Below are 11,320 nucleotides of genomic sequence, written 5' to 3' on the forward strand. Positions count from 1 at the left end.
AGGACAACGCCTTGCGGCTTCACTACCCACACCTTGAGGTGTGGGTAGTTTTCACTTTGTCATATGTACTAGTCGCGACCTTGGGTCACAGACGCTCCGGCTCTCGGCCAGGCCCGACGCCGGCTTCCTCACCTTTGACGCCGGCTTCCTCACCTTTGACCCCGGCTCACTCCTCTCGCCGCTTTCGCGCCCGCCCGCCCTATTTGTCTCAGCCAAGCGTTGCTGAGCCTCTGCGTGACGTCACGAGTTTCTAGGCAGATCAGGAAACCAGTGCTCGCGCGCCACCGCCGGGCGGCGCCAACCGAAACGTCTGCGCGCGAGGAGACGGCGGTTGCCGAGCGTCTGCGCGGCCCAGGCCCCGGGAGTGACCCGACCAGCGACGGACGAGCGGCCCTCAGTGAGAACCGCTCCCATTTGGTTTGCTTACGTTTGTGCCGGTGTCCCCTCCGGGCTTTCCTGTCAAATTAATGGAGATCTGGCTTCAGGGCGCCGTCGCCACCTCGCACTTCAGCGGGTGGGAGCCCCTGAGGAGCGCGTCGAGGCCTCCCCTCCACCACACACACGCGTTTTTTACTGTTTTAAAAAGCCTGGGAGGCCGTTTGGGTTGAGAGCGCGAGAGCCACTTTGTGTGGCCGCCGGGCGAGGGGAAACGCCGTCGAGCAAGGGCGGCCTCAGGCGCCGCCTCGGGCGGTGGACACAGCCGCTGGCGCAGACACTTGGGGTGTTTTGTCTGGTTCGTTCACATCTTTACTCCTACTCCACGACCGCCTCCAGCCGTCCCGGGCGCTTGGCCCCTGCCCTCACCGGGCCTGCAGGCTGGGCGCGGGGGTGGTGGAGAGGCAGGCACAAGCCTAAGGAGTAACAGAATGTGCTGGAAGGTGGAGCTGCCAGGGAAGAAGAAAGCGGTAGCGTAGATGGAGGGTGCGTGCCCAGGCCCCAAGGGTGGAAAAGAAGGTGTCTTAGTCATTCAAGGGTACATTGAACGGGGTGAAGGAACGTTCAGGGGAGAAGGGAATTCCAGGCAGAGGGAAGGGACAGTGCAAACTGTAGAGCGTGACTTGTGTGTGTCTAGGAACCCAAGACACCCTGCAGTATAGACGGCTGGTGAGAATCCATTTTCAAACCTTGTCAGCTTTGTCAGGAAGGGCAGTGCCCACCGCACGGCCAAAGCCAAAGCAGCCCACAGGGGTGTGTTCGCTGCCCTCGCCCCACCTGCCGGCCACTCTCTCCCTGCCACCCCTTAGAGGCTGGAGTGCAAGCCGGAGATGTCAGACGGTTTAAGCCTTTAGTTTGCGATATAATCTGCAGAGTAAACAAAAGGAATTTAAAAGATTTGAAAATTGTGTCTCCTTAGGGATGCTGCTTTCTTCTAACAAACGATAGAAAATTTCATGTTTCAGTGCTGGATCACCTGGAGATGCAGGAAAACTCAGAGCTGTGGGGATGGTGAACCTGTTTATGTGACATGACTATATACTGGTGGTAAAAACAAAACCCGTTCGCTTGCCTCAAAGGGATCAGAAATGGGGACTCTTTTTTTTTTTAAAGATTGATTTATTTATTTTATACAAGAACCGGGGTACAGGCCAGATGTGCGGGAGGGTGAGAGGATTCACCAGAGACAGAGTGGGGAACAGAAGAGGCAGATCTACTGAAATACACTGCTGAGGCGAGCAGTGGGGGAGACAGGAGAGGTCTGCCGCGCCATGTGGAACCCTCCGCGGCCGGCGGGTACCCAACCCAGCTGCAGAGGCTGCGGGCGGCTTCACAGCGCAGCGCTCAACCGCCTGCGCCCCCAGGGGAGGCCCTAATGGGGAATCTTTTGTAACGAAGGTTCTAGGATCTCAACATAGCCTATGAGATTCACAGCAAGATAGGCTTTGCAGGGAAGGGTACCAACAACATGCTATGGAGAGATTAATAAAATAGGAGCTTTGGGGTTAAGCTCTAGGGAAACTGGGATGCAGTCTCCCTTTCAAAGCACAGATAATCTGAATTCATTGAAATAATGAAGCAGTGAGGTTCTCAGGGCATTCCCCAGCAGTCACGATTCCTGGGTTTGAATCCTGGCTTCAGCTCTTAATTGTCTTCTCTCTCATCTGTAAAAGTGGGGATAATCATAGGATTGTTATTAGATCATTAAAGTGCTCTGTCCAGTGCTTGGGACATAGTATATGTTTACAAAATGTTAGATAGTGTTAGACAAGATATGTTTGAGAGTCATTGAAGTGAGCAATAGATCGGAAGAGAGTGCCTAGCTTGAAGGAGATGTTAGGAAGAGTGTAATTTACCTTAAAGGCTTTAGAAGATAATTGGGATTCTACAATGCACAAATTAATGTTACTGATTTCTTTTTTTAATTATACAGGTAATTGAAAAGTACCTTCAAACATGTCCTTCTTCCCATGCCATTTTTAAAATAATATTTGATATGAACAACTGATAGTTTCTAAATCTTATTAAAATGTGAAAAAATATTTAGAATGCTGCTATTTTTATTGATCTGTAGTATACTTTAAATAAAACCAATGTGTTTACTATGCAAACTCAGCCTACAGCCCCCATTTCCAGCCAGATTGAGAGTCCCCTAAACATCTTCTGCAGCCACTACTACCTTCCAGCTCTCACCGTATTTCCCTTAGATCACTGCAGAGCCTTCTAGTCGATTTTGTGGCCATTAATCTTTCCTTCATCTTTCTTTTCTCCCCACTGTCACTGTTATCATCTTGAAAAATAAAGCTGATTATCTCACACACACACCCTTAAAAGTTCTGTGAATTGGGCCTCCCCTGGTGGCGCAGCCGTTGAGTGCTGGGCTGCCACGAGGGTCCCACAAAAAAAAAAAAAAAAAGTTCTGTGAATTCCTGCTTGCTACTCAGTTGCTTGCTAACTTTCTTACCTTTATCCCACAACTCCTTTCTCTATAAGCTACACTCCACCCATACTGAATTTCTTTAATTTTTTCAAATAAACCTGACCTGACCTGTTCTCCATATCATTTTATCCCAATAAACGTCCACTATAATAGAAAACCCAGTTCAAAGAAGACCTCTCTGAGAAACCTTCTTAGCTCCTTCAGAGAAGTAGTGATTCCCTCCTAAATGTTCCCAGACTAATTTATTTATCATTATTAGTAGCATCACAATTATCACTAACATTTATGGAAGGCTTGTGCTGGGAGTTGGCTAAACACTCGAATCAACTAATTTAATCCTCACTTTACTCCCCTCTCCTAATTTTTGTAGTAACATTCTATACAGCGTACAGTTATCTTTACTTCGATTGTCTTTTCTGTTAACTTGTAGGACTTTCTATGTCATGGAATACATCCCAGCAACTGGCATGTCTTAGGTGCTCAATAATTGTTTGCTGAAAGAATATATGAATATAAGCCGTCCTACTTGGGACTTTTGTACCTTTTTCTAAAAAAGCTTTTATTACTTAAAATTCCTGTTTTGAATTTCCTTCAGAGTCTGGGGTATATTATTTGGAATATCTTCAATGATAGGAGACTTTAGTAAGAGACATAAGTCGCTCTTTTTGTCACCTGCTCCAACATTGCCATCTCCTTTCTTTTTCTGCAGCTTTTGGCTCTTCTCATAAGAATGGAAATGCTACTGTTGGGTGTGTGGGCCCTGCTGGCCTTCATCCCTTGCCCAGGTAAGGCTACTTGAGAAGTTCTTTAGTCAGTATATGCCAGGGCGCAGGTAGCTGGGGAACTCCTGAGTGGATGGCGCTGTAGTATTCATCCGGGAGAGATTCCTATTTTGTTGATCACTAGGACACAGAACCCTTAACTGTCTCTGCCTTGTAGCTGGGATAACCCAAAGGGCAGGATAATAGACCACGAGAGAGAACTCTCCCTGAGATATATGCCTTCTCTGCTTGACTCCCTGCTGCCCCAAGACTGTCCTGTTTTCTGCTCTTGAAAGTATTTTTACCTCTTTGTTGCCACCCTTTCTGTTACGATAAGCTACAGTAAGTTCCTAATGGGATGGGGCCCATAGATTAGTTTTAAGGAGCAAGTTCTCCAGAACTTGCAAGAAAGGAACGGGAGGGTCTCCCTGGTGGCGCAGCGGCTTGAGCGCAGCACTGTGAAGCTGACCTCAGCCTCTGCAGTGCGGGTTTGAGTCCCGGCCAGCCAGGGAGCTACCCACATGACACAGCAGACCTCTCCTGTCTCGCCCACTGCTTCCCTCAGCAGTGTATTTCTGTCCTTCTGCCTGTTTTGCTCCCTGCTCTGTCTCTTGTGAATTCTTGTGCTTCTGACCTGTATCCCAGTGCTTGTATGTATAAATAAATCTTAAAAAAAAAAAAAAAAAAAAAAAAGGAATTGGAGCCTCAGTGGATAACACTGCTCAAGAGTTGTGTTTTCCCAGAAGGGACTGGTATTTGGGAGTTGAAGTGGGTGGTGGGCATGGAGTAGGAACCTGAGGGAGGCTGTGCCTTCCCCTGTGTCAGGCATCTAAAATTTACCTGATTGCTCTCTAACTGCACCTGAGATTTCCCCACCAGACTAAACTTGTAAGCATCTAAAACCATCTTTGCCTTAGCACCAGAGCAAAAGGGAACGATCTCTTTTTTGAGAAGAAGAGGTAAAAAGTTCCGTGGGTCGCCCTGGGAGTCACCCAGTGGTTCTCAAAATTTGGTGTGCACAAGGATCACCAGGAGTGCTGGTTTTGTTACTTGTATACTTCCAGATGCTCCCTTTATGAACTCCTAATCATTCAGGCTGCAGGAGCTGGGATCTGCAGTTACACAAGCACTCCATGTGATTCTGGTGCCGGCAAGCCTTAGACCATAATTGGAGAGCAGCACCACTTTGACATATATATAACAAAGCTCTTTTTCCTGGGGGGTCTGCTTAACCCCCTGAGGGCCCTCAGCAGCTCATCCTGGAAGTTTAGGAAGAGCATGGTTTCCTGGTTTAGCCCATGTAATCCAGCCTATGATTTCCACCGTGGTTCTAGTGGAGAAATCAGGATTCCAAGAAAGACAGCAGAGGGGGTGGTGACAGAATCGGGGCTCTCACTTGTTCATTAAGGAGCTTTTTCTTGCCTAGTCCCCTGTACCCTTTTTATTCCTAAAGAGTAACCTTAGAGGGCCTCCCCGGTGGCACAGCAGTTGAGCGCTGGGTTGCAAAGCTGCCCGCAGCCTCTGCAGCGCCGGTTGGACCCCCGGCTGCTCCCCAGCCACCGGAGGAGGGTCCAGCATGGCACACAGACCTCTTCTGCCGCCCGCTGCTCCCCTCAGCAGTGTACTTCGGTCCTTCTGCCTGCTCTGCTCCCCACTCTGGCTCTGGTGAATTCTCTCACCCTCCCGCGCTTCTGACTGTACCCAGTGCTTGTATAAATAAATAAATAAATAAATAAATAAATAAATAAATAAATAAATAAATAAATAAATCTTTAAAAACAAACAAAAAAAGAATAGCCTTAGAGAATGGAATTCCTAGTCTCTAACCTTGAACTAGATTAAGAATAGGCTGCATGTTTTTTTGGGTCTTGTGGTCCTCACCAGAGTCTTTGGCATGTGTGGTTGATCTTTGCAGGGGCCACAGAAGAGCTATTTGAGGTTTCTGTTTGGCCAGATCAGGCCCTGGTAAAGTCTGGACAGTCTCTCATGGTCAACTGCAGCACCACCTGTCCAGCCCCAGGACCCAGTGGAATTGAGACCTTCTTAAAGAAAAGCCAGGTGGGCAGAGGGCCTCAGTGGAAGGCGTTCCTCCTGGAGGATGTCACAGAGAATGCCGTTCTGCAGTGCTTCTTCTCCTGCGCAGGGATCCAGAAGGACACGAGCCTTGGCATCACCGTGTATGGTGAGAGGGGCTGCGAGGTGGGAGGAGAGGGGATTGGGGCGACCTGGTGATGTCTTATTTAGGGAATAGTTAGAAACTCCTTTTAGGGGAGAGACTCAGGGCTCTTAGTAAAGATTTCTGTAGGAGATCTAGAATGCTGTAGGAATTCCAGAGCCAATTACTTCTGTTTCCCTTTGGTGGGAGCTTTTAAATGAAAACACCATCAAGAGCGTCCAGACATCTGTGCTTGAGAATATGTTCAGATGCAGGAGGCATATGTGAATAATGCTAATTACTAAATTATCAGAAAGTATAAAAATTAATGCTGATTTATTTGCCACAAAGTCTTAGAGTAAGTAGGGGCTGGAGAAAGGAGGGTCACTGTGGGCTGGGGCGCTTGAAGTCTCCATGGGAAAGGAGGCTTTTGCACTTCACTCCTGCAGGATGATGGGGAGTTGAAGTGATGGGGGTGGGCAATGAGGGTCTTTCAAACGGGCAAACAGCATTAGCAAAGATATGGCCATGAGACCAAGTGTGATCGCTCTGGGGTAAAAGTTTGGTTAATTAGGGTGGAGTTTTTGTGTGGTGCTAAGGAGCTCCTCGGTAGCTGCTCATGTCTCTGATGTACCTCGGGTAAGAGATGAGAGTTCCCCAGGTCAGATGCAGCAGCAATCAAAGCTTGGAACTTCTGCTCAGAAACATAGCCGTGTTTCTTGGCTGAGGCTTTAATCGCCTTGGACAGGCAGAACCAGAAAACTAACTTGTCCTCTCTAGGGCTGGAGTGACAGGAAGCCGACACTGTTGTTGGGATGGTTGAAGGGTATCAGGCACCTAGCACATTTCCTTCTGGAGAAGGGAGTGACTTTCATCAAACTCATCCTTTTGTCTTAAAGAGCCACCAGAGCAGGTGATGCTGGAGCTGCAGCCGGCATGGGTGGCCGTGGATGAAGCCTTTACTCTGAAGTGCTATGTGCCCACTGTAGCGCCCCTGGAAAACCTCACCCTTACCCTTCTCCAGGGTAGCTCGGAACTGCATAGAAAGAACTTCATGAGCTTGGCTGTGGCCACACAAAGAGCTGAGATCACCGTCAGTGTCAGAGCCCAAAGGGAGGACGACAGGTGCAATTTCTCCTGCCATGCAGAACTGGACTTGAGTTCACATGGTGGAGGGCTCTTTCACGGCAACTCGGCCACCAAGGTGCTCCGCATCTTTGGTGAGTCAGAGACTGGGTGTGGAAAGAACCCCAAGGCTTGTTTCTGTCATCTAACCTTGGCTTTTTGGGACTACATTCCCATAGGATGTTGCACGAGGGTTTGAGGGTAATTGCGGTCTACCCCTACCTGGGGTAGACCATCACCCTGGTGGTGGTGGGGGAGCAGAGAACACTTTAAACCCTACTCCCTCCCTATGTTGTAGGGTCCTACATGACACATGACTTATCATGGCCATTCTTTTCTTTTCCTCATGTTTGGGCAGAATTCTCTCAGAACCCCCAAATCTGGGTCTCTCCTCTTCTGGAGGTTGGAATGGCCGAAACTGTGAGCTGTGAGGTGGCTAGGGTGTTTCCAGCCAAAGAGGCAATGTTCTACATGTCCCTGGGAGACCAGGAGCTGAGCCCCTTCTTCTTCTGGAAGGGAGACACAGCATGGGTCAATGCCACCGTCCGGGCCATGGAGATGGGTGATCAGGAGCTGTCTTGTCGTGTGTCTCTGGGTCCAGTGGAACTGAAAACGAGAAAGACAGTGCATGTCTACAGTAAGTGCCTTGTCTCCGCTCTTTCCCAGGAAGGCTCTCTGCCACTGGAAACTGCCACAGTAAAGGCTGGTGATGCAACTGCAGATATCTCTGCTAATCTTCACAGGGTGCACTCCCAAGTGGACATTAGTCTTCATCTTTCTCTGCTAAGTGGAGGCAGATGGGAGACAGTAGACGGACCCTGTGACCTTAAGCCATCCTACTTACAGAGGGGGTGTGTCTGCTTGAACTCACTCCTAGGAACAATTATTTGAGGTTTGAACAATTATTTGAGACGTGAAGATGAAGAAACGTCTTGCTGGCCTTGCCTCTGAGGTGTAGCCAGATGTCCACATGTGGCAGTTATTCCAGGAGAGGCTCTCAAATTCCTATGCTGCCTGGCTGTCCCTGCCATCCAGCACTGAAGCAGTAATGGTATTCGCTCTTTGCCTGTTGTCTGCCTGCCCACGTCACAGCACCAAGCAGCCAGAGCACAGACGTGGCTGTCAGTTTTTTTTTTTTTTTTAAAGATTTATTTATTTATTTATACAAGGTTGATTGATTAATTGATTTACACAAGCACTGGGTACAGTCAGAAGCGCGGGAGGGTGAGAGAATTCACCAGAGCCAGAGCGGGGAGCAGAGCAGGCAGAAGGACCGAAGCACACTGCTGAGGGGAGCAGCGGGCGGCAGGAGAGGTCTGCGCGCCATGTGGGACCCTCCTCTGGTGGCCGGGGAGCAGCCGGGGATCGAACCGGCGCTGCAGCGGGCAGCTTCGCAACCCAGTGCTCAACCGCTGCGCCACCGGGGAGGCCCATGTGGCTGTCAGTTTTGAGAAATAACTTTACATCTCTTTTTCCTTCTCTCATAGGCTTCCCCCCACCAGTCCTGGAGGTAGAGGAATTATACCCATTGGCAGGAACAGACATTAATGTGACCTGCTCTGGGCATGTACTAACATCACCTAGCCCTACTCTTCGACTTCAGGGAGCCCCAGACCTCCCCGTGCCTGGGGAGCCTGCCTGGTTTTTACTTACCGTCAGGGAGGAAGATGATGGCAGAAATTTCTCCTGTGAGGCCTCTTTGGAGGTCCAGGGTCAGCAATTGATCAAAACCACTGCCATCCAGCTCCATGTCTTATGTGAGTAGAGGCCTGGCCTTATCAAAACAAGGGTTATTAGTCTCCCATTTCCAGGCACCTTGATCAGCAGCTTCATTATTAAAGATGCCATAGTTTTCTCATTAAAAAAATCAAAGGAGAATATAAAATTAAAGCTCTCCAAGCCTACCTTACCACTAGGAAAGTGAGTTGGGGAGATACCGGAAGGGGAAACTGGGCCCAGAAAAGAGAAAGTGTCTCAGTGGATGAGCAGCATTAGCTGAGGACTGGGGACATGGGAAGAGCATATGACATTTCCACATGAAAATTTCTATTTTGAAAAGTAGAAAAATCTTCTCTGGATTCATCCCTACCCATGTCCTCACTAACTGAGAAGCAAAGATGGGGAGCAGAGACCCCCCCCCTCAGGACCACCAGTAACTGAGGGGTTCGGATCATCTAGTCCAAAATCACTAAAATGTCCTATGCTGCATCGCAGCCACCTTGCCCACAGGGAAGGGAAGTGGGGAGGGTGGCTCAGAGCAGGGGCCTGACGGTCCTCCCCTGGGGAAGGAAAGCTTTTGGCGGAGCTTTTGAATTAGGGGGTGGAGAAGGAGCTAAGCATGATGGCAAGGAGGGAATGCAGCCCACTGAGCTCAGTTCCCTGGGGGACTCTTTTCCAGACAAGCCAAGGTTAGAGGAATCCAGTTGCCCTGGCAACCAAACATGGGTGGAAGGGGCTGAAGAGATGCTTGCCTGCATCGCCAAGGGAAACCCTGCTCCAACCTTGGTGTGTACCAGGAACAGCATGATCTTTAGTCTGGAAGTCCCACAGAAGGCAACCCAGAACCACTCTGGGACCTACTGCTGCACGGCCACGAACCAGCTGGGCTCTGTCAGCAAAAAAATTGCTGTCGTCGTCATTCAAGGGTTCCTGCTGCCAGGCCCATGGGAAATCCCCTGGGAATGGGGTTACGTACTCAGATATGGTAAGGGGAAAGATTTAGTGGGCTGAAGAGGGGGAGACTGAGAAGTGGGGTAGGTGGGCTGGGGTGGGCCTGATTCTCTTGTCCCTGTACCCTCCTCATTCTCTGTCTTCTATTCTGGGGCAGTGCTGAATGAAGGCGGCATCAAGTCCCCCAACTTTGTCATCATTATTGTTGCCCTTGGAGCAGGAGTAATCACCATCACGCTGTGCTTGTGCTGTTGGCCCTGCAAAGTACAGAGGAGGAAACTGCCCTGTCGGCAGAAAAAGAAGAACAGACAGGAGCAAAGCCAGTTAGCTATTCCACACACAGAAGAGTGCAGCGCACAGAACTGTTAAACAGAAACAGCTATTTGGTTGAAGGAGACTTCCACCGGGTTTCCTAAGGAGGGAAGAGGGAGTTGAGGAGAAGGGAAAAGACAGAATGTGAGGCCACATTATCCTTTGTGCTCTTAGGTCCCATAAAGCAACTCGGGCACCCGTGTCCCTTGTATCCAGTCCACCCACAAGCTCTTTTTTCCAAGTTCACTTTGGTTACCAGGAATCTCCGTATCAGTGTTCAACTAGTCAGATGGCCTCTTGCTCCTTGCTGTGTGTTTTATTGTTCCTCTCTTAGATTTGAAAAAAAAAAAAAGATCCTGCTCTGCTTCATCACCCCACTAACTGCCCACTGCCCCCAAACATCAGACTAAAGAGATGGCCAGATACATCACAGAAATGCAACTCTCCCCACCTGGTTCCTCCTAAGTGAGAGCTACTTTCTTAGTCCAGGGCCTGGACGCCTAAGGGACAGAGTGCTGAACAGGGACGGGCACCGGCACCGTATTCCCACCTACGCAGCCCCAGCTTCTGCAGCTGGGCGTCTGGAATGCCTGCTCCCAGAGCTGAGCTTGACAACAGCATTAAGGGTCAGCGACTGGTTAGGCTTCAACTCACTAACTCTGCTGTGTGCCTTGGGGGAGTGTGACAATCATAAGAAATTCCACATTGGTCAGACAAGCAGCTTACCTAGCCAGGTGTTCTGCCCTGAAGTGGAAGGTAGAGATCTTCCATGAAATTGTCTCATAGGTTAAGGGTTCCAGCCATCTTTGAATTCCTTCTTGTAATCCATTGTAGTAGAATAATCATCTGAGCGTTCACATTCGACACATTAATTTTTTTTTTTTTTACTTAGACTGTTAGGGTAGAGTTCCAATATTTATTTTTCCTTCTCATAAGGAAGTATTTATTTTCACGTGTCTACAAAATATTTCCTTTAAATTTCAGGAGGAATCCACTCATGACAATGTTCACCATGTGGTTTTATGATTTGGGTTCCTTCTCTGTTCTTTGGGAGAGTATATCCACCCTTGGAGAAGACATTCATAAAACCCCATTTTTTTCTCCAAAATTAGTCCTGTGTGAGCCACTGAAATGATAGCTAAGGTGAAAATAAAAGTGATTTTATGACATCTGAATGTCTTTTGTGTCATTGTTGATCTTAGAGCCAAATGGTTGCACCTTGAGTACAATTTCTAAGAAAAGAATATTACATTGGTAGCATAAACAGCCAGCCCAGGGCAGATGGTGGATTAACTCAGGGCAGCAACCTGTTAGACCCTCAACCTACAGTCCATACTTCTCTCTCTCCAGAGAGAGGTGTACAGCCTTCCAAATTTCAGATACCATCAGACATCAAAGTGAAAGAAACCCATTCTTGCCAGA

General features: G+C 48.8%; 1 protein-coding gene across 5 annotated transcripts; it reads left to right on the forward strand.

Annotated features, from left to right (window-relative positions):
* The first annotated feature begins 306 nt into the window (after nucleotides 1-306).
* Nucleotides 307-11,090, forward strand: LOC119232144 (intercellular adhesion molecule 5). 5 transcript variants are annotated; one of them, XM_037494058.2, is made up of 9 exons: nucleotides 307-397; nucleotides 1,355-1,482; nucleotides 3,585-3,660; nucleotides 5,552-5,818; nucleotides 6,691-7,011; nucleotides 7,275-7,553; nucleotides 8,404-8,673; nucleotides 9,315-9,620; nucleotides 9,744-11,090. In XM_037494058.2, exons 3-9 carry the CDS (start codon nucleotides 3,606-3,608, stop codon nucleotides 9,953-9,955), a joined length of 1,710 nt encoding a protein of 569 aa, XP_037349955.1. In that variant the 5' UTR covers nucleotides 307-397; nucleotides 1,355-1,482; nucleotides 3,585-3,605; the 3' UTR covers nucleotides 9,956-11,090. The 5 variants fall into 5 exon arrangements, with proteins under 5 accessions (XP_037349955.1, XP_037349957.1, XP_037349954.1 ...); XM_037494060.2 differs by having other exon boundaries at nucleotides 1,401-1,482; XM_037494059.2 differs by lacking the exon at nucleotides 307-397 and adding an exon at nucleotides 407-514.
* The last annotated feature ends 230 nt before the right edge of the window (nucleotides 11,091-11,320 follow it).

This window comes from Talpa occidentalis, unplaced genomic scaffold (genome assembly GCF_014898055.3).
Source record: "Talpa occidentalis isolate TD23 unplaced genomic scaffold, MPIMG_talOcc4v2.1 talOcc4.7, whole genome shotgun sequence".
Taxonomy (NCBI): domain Eukaryota; kingdom Metazoa; phylum Chordata; class Mammalia; order Eulipotyphla; family Talpidae; genus Talpa; species Talpa occidentalis.

Excerpts from the sequence above, each read along its gene's own strand:
- LOC119232144 (XM_037494058.2), top strand. The coding sequence starts at position 3,606 with ATGGAAATGCTACTGTTGGGTGTGTGGGCCCTGCTGGCCTTCATCCCT. Across the intron at positions 7,012-7,274 it reads CAAGGTGCTCCGCATCTTTG|AATTCTCTCAGAACCCCCAA; the intron begins GTGAGTCAGAGA and ends ATGTTTGGGCAG. Across the intron at positions 8,674-9,314 it reads CATCCAGCTCCATGTCTTAT|ACAAGCCAAGGTTAGAGGAA; the intron begins GTGAGTAGAGGC and ends ACTCTTTTCCAG.